The 16621-nt window shown below is 47.9% G+C and overlaps 1 protein-coding gene and 1 long non-coding RNA gene across 3 annotated transcripts; both read right to left on the reverse strand.

Moving 5' to 3' along the window:
* Nucleotides 1–1651: 1651 nt before the first annotated feature.
* On the reverse strand, nucleotides 1652–6153 carry LOC129631585 (uncharacterized). Of its 2 annotated transcripts, XR_008704126.1 has the most exons (4): nucleotides 5982–6153; nucleotides 5368–5537; nucleotides 2742–2828; nucleotides 1652–2548 (listed from the first exon to the last, which is right to left on the reverse strand). It is a non-coding gene; the product is annotated as an uncharacterized LOC129631585 (long non-coding RNA). The 2 variants fall into 2 exon arrangements; XR_008704125.1 differs by having other exon boundaries at nucleotides 1652–2828.
* An 8615-nt stretch (nucleotides 6154–14768) lies between these two features.
* LOC129631904 (vomeronasal type-1 receptor 4-like) lies at nucleotides 14769–15698 on the reverse strand. Its single transcript, XM_055553194.1, has one exon. The coding sequence runs from the start codon at nucleotides 15696–15698 to the stop codon at nucleotides 14769–14771; it is 930 nt and encodes a 309-aa protein (XP_055409169.1).
* Nucleotides 15699–16621: the final 923 nt, after the last annotated feature.

The raw sequence follows: 16621 nt of genomic DNA on the forward strand, positions 1-16621 counted from the left end.
CCAGGGCCACTTTCTTCTAGCCTCTGGCCCCTGGTGGTCTGACCGTGGGACTCCTGGTTTTCATCCAGGCTGCTCAGGCTTAGTCCCTGGGCAGGGCGCTAAGATGTGTCTTCAGGACGGCTCACTGCTCTCCCTCCGAGATCCTTTGGTCCGGAGTCTCCTCTGCAGGTCTCCCCCAGACTGCTGGCTGCAGGCTCCTGACGTTCACTCTCTCTACCACGAGTCTGGGATTTCCTTTCCCGCATCACTGGCAGAAAATGTTCTTTCTCTACCCGATCCTCTACACCTCCAACGGAGGGCTAACTGCAGCCTCTCTGCTGCAAGCACATTGTCAGCCGCTCAGGTGCAGCCCTGGGTCCTGACCCCCTGGAATGTTCCACCGCGGCCCACTCCAGCTCCTCCAGGATTTCCCCCCACGCCAGGCCACCGCGGCCCTTAAACTGTGATGGCCCCTTCCAAACGGTCTGCATCCCAGGCATTATCTGCTGTCTGGGAAGCTTACACCTGCCAACCACTCCGGATCGGCCTGCGTGTCCTCACTGGGGTTGGAGAGAAGATGCCTTGCACAGGGTGCCAAGGACGACCAGAGACCTCCGGTTAGAAGTCAGTGGGGGAGGAGAGGACACTCAAAGCCCCATCAAGCATGAAATCAGAGTTCAGGGGACCCTACGGATTCCCTTCAGGCACCTCCTGAATGTGTCCGGGGTGCTGGGGGACATTTCTAGGAGCACTCTCTGTCCTCGGTTGAGGTCACTCAACATGGGGGGATCCCTTTCTGAGCCAAAAGAAACACCTCTGGAGTGTGTCCTTAAGAACGGAAACTTTTTTTTTTCTTTTACTGTGACAGTGTCTGGCCTTTATTTAAATGGGTGGATCGGGATTTAAAAAAAAAAAGCCTAAAACTGGGCATCTTTATTGACACAGGAAAATGGGTTGAGGTTCCGATATGTTCAGGACTTTATTCCACTTTGATCATATTCCTGGTCTGTGGATCCTGTAATCAGAAAAACCCTCTTAACTTTCTAAAGACCCCCCTTCTGACTCCTAACTCCTCTTGGGGCGGGGGGGTGGGGTGGGAAGAAAGTGGGAAAAGAACCGAGCTTCTCCTCTGCCTGCATGGTCCCTTCTGATCAGACTGAGACCCCAGCTCCCAGGGAACAGCACCTTATCAGCCAGTCTGCTCCTCCTGTTGGGGCCAATCTGAGCACTGTCTGGGCTGCATGTTAGCTGCGAAGCGATGACCACAGCCAGGAGAGGTGACACTTTTTGACACTGGATGGCCATGATATTCTTTAGACTCCAGAGAAAATGGGCGAAAATGAAACTTTTTTTTGAAATAGCAAAACCAGTTCCTTTCCAATGTGCAGTTAGCAAAAGCTGGCTTGTTGAAATCTTTTTTTTCCCCCAGAATTCTGACCCTGAGAAAGCAAAAATATGCCAGGAAAAAAGCCTGAAGTTAATGCTCATCTTGACTGGGAGATACACAGCCCACTTTACCTGAGACTTCAACTCGGGTAATTCAGTAGAAATTCAAGCCAAGAAAAAGAAAAGGGGCAAAGAGACATTTTATAATAAATCTTTAGTGGAAAACTGTGAGATCCCCTGGAGAAGGAAATGGCAACCCACTGCAGTATTCTTGCCTGGAGAATCCCATGGACAGAGCAGCCTGGTGGGCTACAGTCCACGGGGTCGCAGAGTCAGACGCATCTGACTGACTAAACAGCATGAGATCTCTGTCTGCCTGGATTTATGTCTGCCTCCGTGTGGGTCTTTGTCTTTGGATAATATCGTTGAGGTTAATTTGTAAATGAGCTCTATTTAAGTGGCTTAAAGAAAAGTTAAGTACTTACAAATCAAGCAATTCTAAATACAAGGAAAAAACCTAAAGATGTTTGGGCATGTTAGACACAGGCCTTGTATTACATTGAGAAAAAAATTGTACTTTAGAAAAATACATGTTTTTAGAGGTTCTAAAATACGTTCCTGAGTTTGCTAATCAGAGAATGCCAATCTGACAAACAGTTCATGATTGCTTTCTTCTTGGTTTTAATTAGGTGTTAAGGTTTTTTTAACGTTAAAAATTATAATATGGAATCAAAGCTACTAAAGTGACGAGGAAAATATTTCAGTGCATAAAGCAAGTAAAGATACATGTTGTCAGCAAAAGAAGATATAAAAGATTGGAGGTGTTTTTGTTGTAAAAAGTAATGACAATCTGTTCTACAGTTGGTTATTTATAAGTGGGGGGAAAACAGAACAAATTAATACAGATCTAGAAGGTAACAGAAGGTTTGCAGAAAGGGGACATTGGAAAGATGCTTTGGTATACATGTTAATAACACATCAAAGGTTAAAACCGACTTAGATTAAACTAGATGACTGGCTATAAGCCTGCAAGTCTCCTCAAAGTACCAGGTGTAGACTGGAATTCAAGCTTATTCTTCTGGAAATAAAGGAGATCCATTTTGTATATTAATGTTCAGGTTGTTACCTCTCCAGCTACTTCTGAAGTGGAGCGGCCTGTCACACCTTCATCAGTCACTCTGAGCTAATAAAAACACCAGAAATATGTGAGACCACAGCAAAAGTTCCCACTCCTTTGGGCAGGGCAGCACCAGCTCTGACTCTACTGGACCAGGATCAGACTTGCTAAAAACCGTACCCTGGTTCTCACTCTTGCTGGGGCCCCTGGTCACAGTAATTCTTTTACTGATCTTTGGCCCCTGCCTTTTTAAACCTACTTGTTAAATTTGTCTCTTTCAGATTACTGCAGTTTCACATCAAGATGATGGTGATGCAGAGATTCCAGCCAGTCCTCAGAACAGATCCTGCGGGAATAACAACACAAGTCACCCTGGGGCCCCGAATGAGACAGGGTGAGAGCGCCATGGCCCAGCTAGGTGGGGTCTACAGCCCCATGCCAGGCTGAAGAAACTACCGGAGACAGACCTTTGCCCTCAGCCTCCCAGTGAAGATGTTTGGGGTTCTTGTCTCTCAGAGGGATTTGAGGAAGGAGACAGAGGGGCCTCTGGGCTGAAAGCTGGTGTTTGTCAAGTGGAGTGAAGCTGAAGCTTTGTTGTCCCCCAGACACTCAAGGACAAAGCTAGCGGCAGCAGCTGAGCCCTGCTGGAGTCAACAGATAAGGCGCCAGTGACTGAGGTCAAAGAAGACTCCTCTGTACAAGGACAGGAAGACTCCTTAGAGGCTGAAAAGGGAGGGGACCCCACCCCATAATGAGGGTGGACATGCCCTGATGGGCCTCTGTGGTGGGATCAGACCCACAGTTTTCTCCTGACTTAGGTAGGCCCAACTCTGGTCCACACTCAGGCCTGACTCTGGTCCACACTGAGGCCCGACTCTGGTCACACTCAGGCCTGACTCTGGTCACACTCAGGGCCGACTCTGGTCCACACTCAGGCCTGACTCTGGTCACACTCAGGCCTGACTCTGGTCACACTCAGGGCTGACTCTGGTCCACACTCAGGCCCGACTCTGGTCCACACTCAGGCCCGACTCTGGTCACACTCAGGCCTGACTCTGGTCCACACTCAGGCCTGACTCTCACACTCAGGCCCGACTCTAGTCACACTCAGGCCCGACTCTGGTCCACACTCAGGCCCGACTCTGGTCACACTCAGGCCTGACTCTGGTCCACACTCAGGCCTGACCCTCACACTCAGACCCGACTCTAGTCATACTCAGGCCCGACTCTGGTCCACACTCAGGCCCGACTCTGGTCCACACTGAGGCCTGACTCTGGTCACACTCAGGTTTGATTCTGGTCCACGCTCAGGCCCGACACTGGTCCACACTCAGGCCCGACACTGGTCCACACTCAGGCCCGACTCTGGTCACACTCAGGCCCGACTCTGGTCCACACTCAGGCCCGACTCTGGTCCACACTCAGGCCCAACTCTGTGCTACACTCAGGCCTGACTCTGGTAACACTCAGGCCCAACTCTGGTCCAGACTCAGGCTCAACTCTGGTCCACACTTGAGGCCCAACTCTGGTCACACTCAGGTCTGACTCTGGTTCACACTCAGGCCCAACTCTATTCCCACTTAGGCCCAACTCTGGTTCACACTCAGGCCCAACTCTAGTCACATTCAGGCCCAACTCTGGTCACACTCAGGTCTGATTCTGGTCCACACTCAGGCCCTACTCTGCTCCATACTCAGAGCCCCGACTCTGGTCCACACTGGCCTGACTTGCGTCACACTGAGGTTTGACTCAGATCCCCACTGAGGACTGACTCTTGTCCAATTCAGACCTGACTCTGGTCCACACTCAGGCCTGACTCCGATCCACAGTGAAGCCTGACCTGTCCACACTGAGGTGTGACTCTATGCACTCTAAGGCCTGACACCGGTCCACACTGAGATTTGACTCTGGCCCACAGTGAGGCCTGACTCTCATCCACACTGAGGCTTGACCCTAGTCCACTCTGTTCTGACTCTCATCCACTCTAAGGCCTGACTCAGGTCCACACTAAGTTTTGACCTTGTACACACTGAGGAATGACTCTGGGCCATGCTGAGGCCTGACAGTGGTCCTGACTTAGTCCTGACTCTGGTCTACAATGAGGTCTGACTGTTCCACACCAAGGCCTGCTGGTCTACAGTGACCCCTGACTCGTGTCCACACTGAGGTCTGCCTCTGGGCCACTCTGAGGCCTGACAGTCGTCCTGACTTAGTCCTGACTCTGGTCTACAATGAGGCCTGACTGTTCCCCACCAAGGCCTGCTGGTCTACACTGACCCCTGACTCCTGTCCACACTGAGGCCTGACCATGGTCCTGCCTCAGGCCTGATTCTGGTCCATACTAAACCTGACTCTGCTGCACACTGAAGCCTGACTCCGGTCCACGCCTAAGTTCTGACTCCGCGCACACTGCAGTCTCACTGTGGTCCACACCGAGGACTGACTCTCGTCCACACTGTGGCCTGAATGTTCTTTCTCTAAGCTGTGACTCTCATCCTCATAAGGCGTGAATCTGGTCTTCACTAGGCCTTGTTGGCGTCCTCAGTAAGACCTCATAATAGAAAATCTGCTCTGCCGAATATAAATTAAGTGTGGACTATAGGTAATTCAGAAACTGATACAATATTGCCAAGCAGAAGTGAAACATAAACACATTTTAAAAAATACAGACATATAGAAAGTATTATGACTTCATCTGCTCCACACCTGTGCAGAGGTGTAGGAAAGCTGACATTAGACAACTGCATGCCGTGGATCACTGTGCTGGCAAGTGTAGACAAGTCAGAGCTGCAACCTGCGTGCAGAAGGAGAGACGATGCATAAAGAAGATGGGGTACAGACACGAAAGGCAGTATCGTTCTGCCATAAAATATGATCAAAATTACCTTTTCCAGCCTCTGTGACGAAAATGATGACCATGATCTTGGAGAGACAGAGCAGTGAGCGGTCCTGAAGACAGTCGTGGTTCCCTGTCAGCAACTGGACCTGGGGGACTGGATGAGAACCGGGAGTCCTCGCCGCCGGACCAGCAGGGCCGAGAAGCCAAGTGACTCCGCTGAAATGATGAATGTTTCAAAGAAACAGAAACCTGTTAAAACAGGTACGGAGTTCACTTTTGGAGACACGGCATAGCACGCGGGCGAGCACGTGGAGGAGAGGTTGTTTAAGACAGAAGCAGGGCAGAGATACACCCATAGAGAAAGGGTGTGGGCGTCCTGAATGAGGAGCACAGGAGGAGGAGGTGGAAATCCCTCAGGCAGGACTGTCCTGCCCGGTCTCTGCCTCTGCCAATTACCTTGTCTCTTTCTTCTCACCCGACTGGTCCCTGAGCCCTCCGCAACATGCATGCACAACCAAAAGAAAGCAACCAACACATGGGAGAGAGTGTTTGCAAATAAGGGTGTCCATAAGGAAACCATCTACACAATATGCAAACTTCTCTTTCAGCTCAATTTAAAGAACGCAAACAACTGAATAGGCAAGTGGGTGAAAGACCTACATGGGAACTTCTCCTAAGAAGGCATCCGGATAGACATAAAGCCCATGAAGACTGGCTCAGCATCACCATTATAGGAAAACACAGTTCAAAACTGCACCGCAGTCTCAGCTCATCCCACTCAAAATGGTCATCACACCAAAGATCTACAAAAATTAAGTGCTGCTGGGGCGGGGCGGGGAGCATGGAGTCCTCTACAGTGTAGGCGGGGATGTAAATGGGTGGGTGCAGCGAGAAGGACAACAGCGTGGAAAGCCCTTAAAACAGCAGTTGTCAAGTTCCCACGTGATCCTTCAAGCCCACTCCCTGCCTTCGATCTGGAGAAAATCATGATTTAAAATCACAGGTTCACCCCCTCTTTTCAGGGCAGCGCTAATGACAACATTCAAGACAGCATCAACCAAAATGTTCATCAACAGAGAAATGAAGAGTCACTGGTCCATCGAGACACTGGAGTGCACTCAGCCATCAAAAACAACTGAAACATGCCATTGTCAACATCAATGGACCGAGAGATTTAGCATACTGAATGAAGTCAGGGAAAGAGGAATTCATCACGTACAGGTGGAATCTATAAACTCATACAAATGAACAGATTTGTAAACAGGACTCACAGACTTAGAAAAGCAACTTCTGATTATTTAAAAAAAAAAAAAAAGAAGAAGTAGGGGAAGGGAGACATTAAGAGGTTAGGATTAACATATACACACTGTTATCTGGTAGATAATCCAAAAGGCCCCCCTGAATAGCACAGGGAAGTCTAGAGAACACACTGACAGAATCTATACGGGAAAAGACCCCGAAAAAGAAAAGATATATGTCTATGAATAAATGAATCAAGTTCCTGTAAACCTAAAACAAATACAATATGGGAGGGAAATCAAATCTACTCCCATTAGATAATAAAAACTAACCAAAAAAAAAAAAGAAAGAAAAAGTGGAGCATGAAGAAATGCTGCCGCCTTGTGGCCGCTTTTGGTAACAACAGAAAAACCTGTGCTGATGGGCATTTAATATTCACAATGGTTGGCTGGCATCACAGAGTCGATGGACATGAGTTTGAGCAAGCTCCGGGCGTTGGTGATGAACAGGGAGGCCTGGCGTGCTGCAGTCCATGAGGTCGCAGAGTCGGACATGACTTAGTGACTGAACTGAACTGAAGTCTTCAGGGACGTAAGGAAAAAAAAAACCCACCAGCCCTCAACAAAGTGCCTTCTCAGTTCAGTTCAGTTCAGTTCGGTCGCTCAGTCGTGTCCGACTCTTTGCGACCCCATGAATCGCAGCACTCCAGGCCTCCCTGTCCATCACCAACTCCCGGAGTTCACTCAGACTCAGGTCCAGCGAGTCAGCGATGCCATCCAGCCATCTCATCCTCTGTCGTCCCCTTCTCCTCCTGCCCCCAATCCCTCCCAGCATCAGAGTCTTTTTTAATGAGTCAACTCTGCGCATGAGGTGGCCAAAGTACTGGAGTTTCAGCTTTAGCGTCATTCCTTCCAAGGAAATCCCAGGGCTGATCTCCTTCAGAATGGACTGGTTGGATCTCTACCTTGGGGTAAATCACTGGAATTCAACACAGGGCCAATATTCAAGAAGTCTATTTGAAGACGTAAATTGTACTCACAAGGTAAGAAACAAAAACTCCGTGGAGAGACACTCAGGTTCACTAATTGTGGTGTGCACGTTCACAGTGGCTCATTTGTGTCCCAGTCTTTGTGACCCCATGGACTGTAGCCCGCCAGGCTCCTATGTTCATGGGATGTTCCAGGCAAGAATACTGGAGTGGGTTGCAATTTCCTCCTCCAAGGGATCTTCCCAACCCAGGGATCAAACCCCGGTCTTTTCTGACTCCTGCGTTAGCAGATGGATTTTCTTTACCGCTGAACCACCTGGGAAGCCCTTACTAATTAGTAAGGAACTGCGCTGCAAGTCAAAACTACATTGAGGTGTCACCTTACACCACTCAGAATGGCCATCCTCCAAAAGATCCTCAAAGATGAAACGCTGCCAAGGCCGGGGGGACAGGGAGTCCTCCTACGCTGTGGGCGGGGAGGGACGTGGGTGGGTCAGCCACCATGGAAAGCATCTGTAGGTTCCTCAAAACATTAAATACAGCGAAGCCGCACTTCCCGGCCCTCTCACTTCTTGGCCTAGAACTAAAAAATATCCTAATTTGAAACCCGTGCACCCCTATTTTTAGGGCAGCACTGTTCACAATAGCCAACATGCAGCTTCAACTCAAACGTCCATCGATATTTTCTATCGGAAAAATGAAGAGTAAATGGTTCATCTATACACTGGAATATATTTGGCCATCAAAAAAAAAGTAAAAGAAAAATACCACTGGCAGCAGCCTGGCTGGACCAAGAGATGATCATACCAAGTGAAGTCAGAGAGAGAAAGAAATGCTTAAAGATATCACTCACAGGTGGAATCTATAACTTCATAGAAATGAACTAAATTCTAAAGAGTAACTGAATTTCACACTTAGAAAACCAGCATATGATTATTTTTTTAAGTTATGGGGGAGACATACAGTTAGAGGTTACAATTAACATATACACACTGCTTGATATCAGAGATAATTTTAAAAGACCTACTGAATAGCACAGGAAGTCAAGTGAACACACCATGTTAAGGTATAGAGAAAAAACCCAGAAGAAGAATAGATAAACATCTATGTATAATTCAGTCAAGCTCCTGTTCACCTAAAACAAACACAACATCAGAAATAAACTCTACTTCTACAGAAAATTTAAAAATTACCAAATTTAAAAAAAAATTCCAAAAACCAATGGAGCAAGAAGAAATGTTGTTGCCTTGTGGCCACTTTTGGCAACAGTGACTGAAAAATCTATGCTGTTCAGTTCAGGTCAGTTGCTCAGTCGTGTTCGACTCTTCGACCCCATGGACCGCAGCACGCCAGGCCTCCCTGTCCATCACCAACTCCCGGAGCTTGCTCAAACTCATGTCCATCAAGTCAGTGATGCCATCCAAACATCTTATCCTCTGTTGTCCCCTTCTCCTCCCACCTTCAATCTTTCCCAGCATCAGGGTTTTTTCAGATAAGTCAGCTCTTCACATCAGGTGGCCAAAGTATTGGAGTTTCAGCTTCAGCATCAGTCTTTCCAATGAACACCCAGGACTGATCTCCTTTTGGATGGACTGCTTGGATCTCCTTGCAGTCCAAGGGACTCTCAAGAGTTTTCTCCAACACCACAGTTCAAAAGCATCAATTCTTCTGCACTCAGCTTTCTTTATAGTCCAACTCTCACACCCATACATGACCACTGGAAAAACCATAGCCTTGACTAGATGGACTTTTGTTGGCAAAGTAATGTCTCTGCTTTTTAATATAATGTCTAGGTTGATCATAACTTTCCTTCCAAGGAGTAAGTGTCTTTTAATTTCAGGCTGCAGTCACCATCTGCAGTGATTCTGAAGCTCAAAAAAAGTCTGCCACTGTTTCCACTGTTTCCCCATCTATTTGCCACAAAGTGATGGGACTAGATGACATGATCTTAGTTTTCTGAATGTTGAGATTTAAAACCCCCCTCTCTGCTCCCTGTCGTCCCCTCATCCAGCCGGAGCCCGGGTGTGGACACGCAGAGGCAGGGTCCGCACGTGTCCCGCCCAAGGTCGGTGCCCAGACACAGCTCCACGGTCCTCTCCCTGGAGACTTCCTCTGTCCTGTCTGTTTTCTGCCCTGAGACTGAACACGAGGCAGCACACACCTGCCCAGACCTGGCTCCAGAGCTCTGGGCAGGGAACTGTCGACCAGGGTGGGCCAGGGGCTGGTGAGTCTACAGTTACAGGGACAGGGCCCCCAGACCTGCTGTCCCCACAGACGCCACCACCCCTGCAGTGGGTGGGTCGGCCTCTCTGTCTGCACGGAGAGCGTGGTGCGTGTCCCATGAGGAGTCGGTTTTATCTCCCACGCTATTCATCCCCCTCTCAAGTGATTAAGCAATTAAAGATCCTAACCGAACAGCCAGACCACAGGTGAAAACACTTCTGTGTCCTCTGTGGAAAATCAAAGCTGAGAAAGCATAATCGGGCGTTAAAGGGACAAGCGAAGGTGCACCAGTCACTTCCTTCCTGCGCTTTCTCCTGGGCGTGCTCCTCAGGGAGGCGTCATCTCATCACAGCTCTGAGCTCCATCCCGGTCAGGAGTCTGGCTCCAGTGACTTCAGGCTCCATGGTTCCTGCTGTTTACGGCCGGAGCTCTTTTTCTAATCTGGAAGGCAGCCCATTTTGAAGCCATCTTTCCCACCTCAAAATGCTGTGGATCCCTAATGCCCCCAGGCCTCCACGGGAGGACGATGCCTTTTATTGGGACAGTTATTCGAGTGCTTCGTAGGGACGCAGTCACACCTGTTTTCACGTTGTCTATGGGCAGCGTCTACCTGCAAAGGTGGCCGTAATAGGTGTGGCAGAGACCACGCAGCCCATGACTCTAAAACACCTACTCGCTGATGCTTTATAAAAATCTGCCTCACGTGCCTTTTGATGGCCAAGTCGAAGATCTCTCTCGGTAAATGTCACACTGCACTTGAAAATACGCGTTGTTGTCCGGTCAGTTGGTCGTCTCTGACTCTCTGCGCCCCATGGACTGCAGCACAGCAGACATCCCTGTCCTTCACCATCTCCTGGAATTTGCTCAAACTCATGCCCATTGAGTCACTGATGCCATTCAACCACCTCATCCTCTGTCGCCCCCTTCTCCTCCTGCCCTCAATTTCCCCCAGCAAATATGTGGGTTGTTTCCAAATATCTTTTGACGTTGATTTCTAACGTAATTCCAAGTGGTTAAGAGAACAGACTGTATGATGTCAGCACCTGTAGACCATGAGATTTTGGCACCTTGTTTTATGTGCCAGGATGTATTCCAGTGTCTCCTGGTTTACAGTCTATGGGAACTTGAATCGAATTTGTACCCCGTTGCTGTGTGAAAATTATGTAAATCTTAATTATGTTGAATTGGTTCACAGTGCTCTTCGGATCTACTCTTTCTACTTCTTTGTATATTCATTCTATTAATTTTTGATATTGAAACTCCAAATAAAAAATCTTAATTTATCCACTTAAAAATAGTTGTAATATATAGTGGAACTATATGTAACCTTGTTCTGTATTTTCCAGGTCTCCGGCAAATGTGTCATCATACTTTCATAATTTAAAAAAATAAATATATATTGAAAGAGATTTGCCTCAAGTGCCTCCTTGTATATAGTGCTTCTACTGCCCCACACCCACCCCACGTGATGGTCCGAAACGCCCCGGCCCTGGGCCAACCACACATCCCTGTGGCCTTCTGACAGGCTTTCCACTGAGAAGTTGCTCTTTTTTGCTGTCTTTTGCTTCCTACTGGGTCTGTGTTCACGTCTTCATTCTTCTTTTAGGGCTAATTCAGAGTCTTCTCAAGTCGCCATTTAGGATGAGGAACTGTCAACGCCCAAGTCCTGTCCACTGTCACTTTTCAGGTCATGGAGCCCAAGCCCCACACCCCTATAGGCACCTTCTTCACGTTTACTGCAAAGGCACAAATAGCTCATTCACTTTACTTCTGTGATTCCACTTCTTCCCCAAACCAGAATTTCCTTGGGGAAACTTACTTGGACCCTGAGTAGGTGAAACTTTTTATATACAGAATGAATGGGTATAATTGGGACAAAATCTTCCTGTTCACAGTAGCTCTTCTCCTTACATGAAGGTATTCGTTTTTTCTCTTCAATTATGTCTTGGGTTGGCTAAATAGTCCATTTAGGTTTTTCCAGAAGATGTATGGAAAAACCTGAATAAACTTTTTGGCCAACCCAACAATATAGGCAAAAAAGATAGGCAGGGTGGTTAGCCATTGAGTTAATAAGCATCTAAAGCCCACCTTATGGCAGAAAGTGAAGAGGCACTAAAAAGCCTCTTGAGGAAAGTCAAAGAGGAGAGTGAAAAAGTTGGCTTAAAGCTCAACATTCAGAAACAAAGATCATGGCATCTGGTCCCATCACTTCATGGGAAATAGATGGGGAAACAGTGGAAACAGTATCAGACTTTATTTTGGGGGCTCCAAAATCACTGCAGATGGTGATTGCAGCCATTAAATTAAAAGACGATTACTCCTTGGAAGAAAAGTTATGACCAACCTAGATAGCATATTCAAAAGCAGAGACATTACTTTGCCAACAAAGGTCCGTCTAGTCAAGGCTATGGTTTTTCCAGTGGTCATGTATGGATGTGAGGGTTGGACTGTGAAGAAAGCTGAGCGCAGAATTGATGCTTTTGAACTGTGGTGTTGGAGAAGACTCTTGAGAGTCCCTTGGACTGCAAGGAGATCCAACCAGTCCTTTCTAAAAGATATCTGTCCTGGGTGTTCTTTGGAAGGAATGATGCTAAAGCTGAAACTCCAATACTTTGGCCACCTCATGCAAAGAGTTGACTCATTGGAAAAGACTCTGATGCTGGGAGGGATTGGGGGCAGGAGGAAAAGGGGACGACAGAGGATGAGATGGTTGGATGGCATCACCAACTCAATGGACATGAGTTTGAGTGAACTCTGGGAGTTGGTGATGGACAGAGAGGCCTGGCGTGCTGCGATTCATGGGGTCGCAAAGAGTCAGACATGACTGAGCGACTGATCTGATCTGAAGCCATCTTTGAGCAGATGATACATAGACTGAGGTGGATATGCTCCAGGTTTCTCACTGTTGGTGGAATGTTTATAAGCACAGAAGAGGGGAAGGGTAGGATAAGCCTTTAAGGGTAGGTTCACTTTTTAATTGGAGGAATCATGACTAACTCGTGTTTTTGTTGTTCAGTTGGTCAGTTGTGTTCAACTCTTTTGTGACCACATGGACTGTCCCAGTCAAGCTCCTCCACCCATGGGATTTCCAGGGAAGAACACTGGAGTGGGTTGCCATTTCCTTCTCCAGGGGATCTTCCTGACCCAGGGATTGAACCTGTGTCTCCTGCATTGGTAGGCAGTTCTTTACCACGGAGCCACCAGGGAAGCCCAGTAACAAGCTGTTGATCATCATAACGTTTGTGTAGATTGAGTTAGAAAAGTGCTTGCTTTTTTAAGCAAGCAAGGTGACTCTGCTACGTGACTTGGTGATGAAACCCGCCGCCATCTTGCCTCATGCAACCCAGTCCTACAGATGCTCACTGGGTGCTGGCTAGGCCCCCAGGAGGCTCAGTGTGGGCCGTGGTAATCCACCCCAGATGACACAGGACAAGCAACGGCCAAAACTGATTGACAACCAGGATGCTGAACACTTCAGCCTCTGCTCAACACATCTCCTCTCCTGCTCTGGACTCAGAGTGCGCGTCAGGAGCTCTATATGTCCATCGAGAGGTGAATGAATAAAGAGGTTGTGGTATATATGTGTGTGTGCGTGTGTGTGTGTAATGGATATTACTCAGCGATAAAGGGAGCACACTGAGTCACTTCTAGTGAAGTGACTGAACCTAGAGCCTATTACGCAGAGTGAAGTGAGTGAGAAAGAGACAAGTATCACATATTAACAGATGTATATGGAATCTAGAAAGATGGAACTGATGAGCCTATTTGGAGGGCAGGAATAGAGATACAGATGGAGAGAACAGGCTCGTGGACACAGTGGGGCAAGGAGAGAGTGGGATGATTTGAGAAAATAGCATTGAAACATACACATTAATGTATGTAAAACAGAGAGCCAGTGGGAGTTTGATGTAAGATGCGAGGAGCTCAACCCAGTGCTCCCTAAGGGGTGGGAGGTGGGAGGGAGGGGACATGTGTATGCCTATGGCCGATTCCTGTCGATGTATGGCAGAAGCCACCACAACATTGTAAAGCAATTATCCTCCAAATAAAACAAACAAAGAGCCCTTCAGTGTCCGCGTCTCTCCTCACGCTTTCAGAGGCTGCTGGGCCCCTCTGCTTTAGGAGTTTATCTGGCCTGAGTAAAAATGAATGAGGGAAAGAGCGAATGATTGCACGCACACATGGCTGAAGGGAAGTCTCTTCCTTCAACAGACTCCTACCAGTAAACGCTGAAGGCTGAAATGAGACCACTGTGTGTGTTTTGACTCGGGAGGGCGTTGGGGTGGGAGCTGAGGAGGTGCGCCGGGATGAGCAGCCGCATACTAGGACAGTCTCAGGACGTCTCCCAGCAAAGAACTCGCTGACCGATCGCAAGGCCCCTGGTCTGTGTAACATGGAGACACCTGTCAGGCGCCCGTGACAGGGCTGGGACAGGCAGGCGCAGTGTGTCCTCCAGCAGGAAGCACGGAGAACGTCACAGGGCCTTTATTTCTTTTTAAAGAGTCCCCGCCCCCCCCCCACAATGTGGACCATTTTTAAAGTCCTTACTGAATTTCTTACAGTATTGCTTCTGTCTTACGTTTTTCACTTTTGTCCGAGAGGCGTGTGGGATCTTAGCTCCCTGACAGGGGATGGAACACACGCCCCCTGCGATGGAAGGCGAAGTCCTAACCACTGGGCCGCTGGGGAAGCCCCAGCATCTTGACTGGTTCAGGAAGCTTTACTGAGATATCACTGACATGGAAGATATGTGAGTGTGAGGTGTATAGCGTGGTGCTTTGATACAGGAATAGACTGTGAAAACGTGTGGAGGTGGGTAGATGTTAACTAGATTTATTGAACTCATCATCTGTAATGTATACAAATATTCAATCATAATGTTGTAAGTCCTGAAGTCATATAATGTCACACTTATTATACTTTAATAAAAATAGTCACTCAATACTTAAAGAAGAGAAATAGTTATTATTGAAGGCATCTACTGGATAGTTATCACATTAAGCATTATTTCTATTGATTCCAGAGCAGATCCTAGGAGTTTTAGGATCCCTTAGGAGCAGCAGAAAGGGGGAAACAGTGGGGAAACATGAAGCCAAGACATCAGAAGTCTGTATCAACCACAGACGAAACTCTAAAACAACAGTGATATAAAAAGAAAAAGTAGAATTCAGTATGTAAACGATGAAAAAGGTGACCACAAGCATCAGGATGGTGTGGGCGGCTCTGGTTTCTGGGGGGCATCTGTGGTGTCCAGTGGGGGTGTGAATATACTGCACCCTCTGGCGGTGTCTGAGCAGGAGAAGCACCATGGAGCCACTGGACCAGCCCATGAGGGTAAGAAACACGGCATCCGAGATGGACCACAGGTAGACAAAGCCTGCATTAGTAGCTAAGGGTGAACAGAACCACTTGCCCCAAGTATCAGTATAGTTGTGTATGTCCCAAGGACCAGTGATTTTCAGAGGAACAAGGATGTACATCAAGACACTGAACATCCAGCAGGTGCAGCAGGAAGGACCAATGATCTTGGGGGCCCTTCCTCTGAGCATCACCCACTCCGCTCTCCTGGGGATGAGAGTGAAGGACTGATAGGTGCTCAGGACGCAGGTGGAGCACAGGGTGGTGCTGCGAGCCACTCTCTGTACATAATACACAAACTTACACCCGAGACCGGACAGGGGCTTTCTTGACACAAAAGCTGCCATTGTGTGGGGAACCCCAGGGGAGAGAAGAACCAGGAGGTTGGCCACGGCCAAATGTGGCAGAACCATCTGTGTGGGTCTCTGCTTGTGGCCCAGCAAGACTGGAGAGATGCTGCAAGAGAAAAGGATGGCATTGCCCAGAGCCCCAATCACCACCTGGAGCAGAAAGATGGTTTTCACAGCCGCCTCCCCTGCGTTTCTCAGGGCTTCTTTGTGAACAGACATGGAGAAGACGTCAGAGTGGCCTGAAGTGGAAAGGGGGCTGAGCTGGTGTCAACATCAGGAGGCGTCTCACAGAACCAACACTGGGAAAGAATTCCTTTCTCCTCTTCTGAGAAGGGAGGCACGGTCATACTCCACAGGAGGGGCTCAACCTGAAGAACACATGCATGATACCGGTTACACTTTTCACTCTGCTGCTGCTGCTGCTAAGTCACTTGAGTCGTGTCCAACTCTGTGCGACCCCATAGACAGCAGCCCATCAGGCTCTGCCACCCCTGGGATTCTCCAGGCAAGAACACTGGAGTGGGATGCCATTTCCTTCTCCAAGGCATGAAAGTGAAAAGTGAAAGTGAAGTCGCTCAGTCGTATCTGATTGTTAGCGACACCATGGACTGCAGCCTACCAGGCTCCTCCATCCATGGGATTTTCCAGGCAAGAGTACTGGAGTGGGGTGCCATTGCCTTCTCCATTTCACTCTGATTATATTTAATTCTATTGTTTTAGCATTTCCTTATTCTCCACCAGCAGGTAAGGTTCATGAAGTAAAGGACCACATCACTTGTTCAGTAACATGGTGTGATGCATAATAGATGTTACAAAATCTGTACTAAGTATATGATGATGTGACAGGAGACAGACTAGCAGATACACTAACCCCTTAGAGACATTCCTGCGTATTGTAAGCCTGTGTTAAGAAAGAAATGGAAGATGCACAATGCCGGTGAGCTTTAAGACTGCACAATTAATTTAAACACAGTTGCAGGAGAGTCAGTTATTCACACTTGAAACTCATATTTCATCAGAATTACCACACACAGTATAACTTAAAAAATCAGCTGTGGACCTGCACTTTCTAGATCCTCGTGTGAGGAGCTTGGGAGTCACCTCTATGTCCTAAAAACAAGGAAAACACTGAATAGACTGAA

Source organism: Bubalus kerabau, chromosome 17, assembly GCF_029407905.1.
Source record: "Bubalus kerabau isolate K-KA32 ecotype Philippines breed swamp buffalo chromosome 17, PCC_UOA_SB_1v2, whole genome shotgun sequence".
NCBI classification, from domain to species: Eukaryota; Metazoa; Chordata; class Mammalia; order Artiodactyla; family Bovidae; genus Bubalus; species Bubalus kerabau.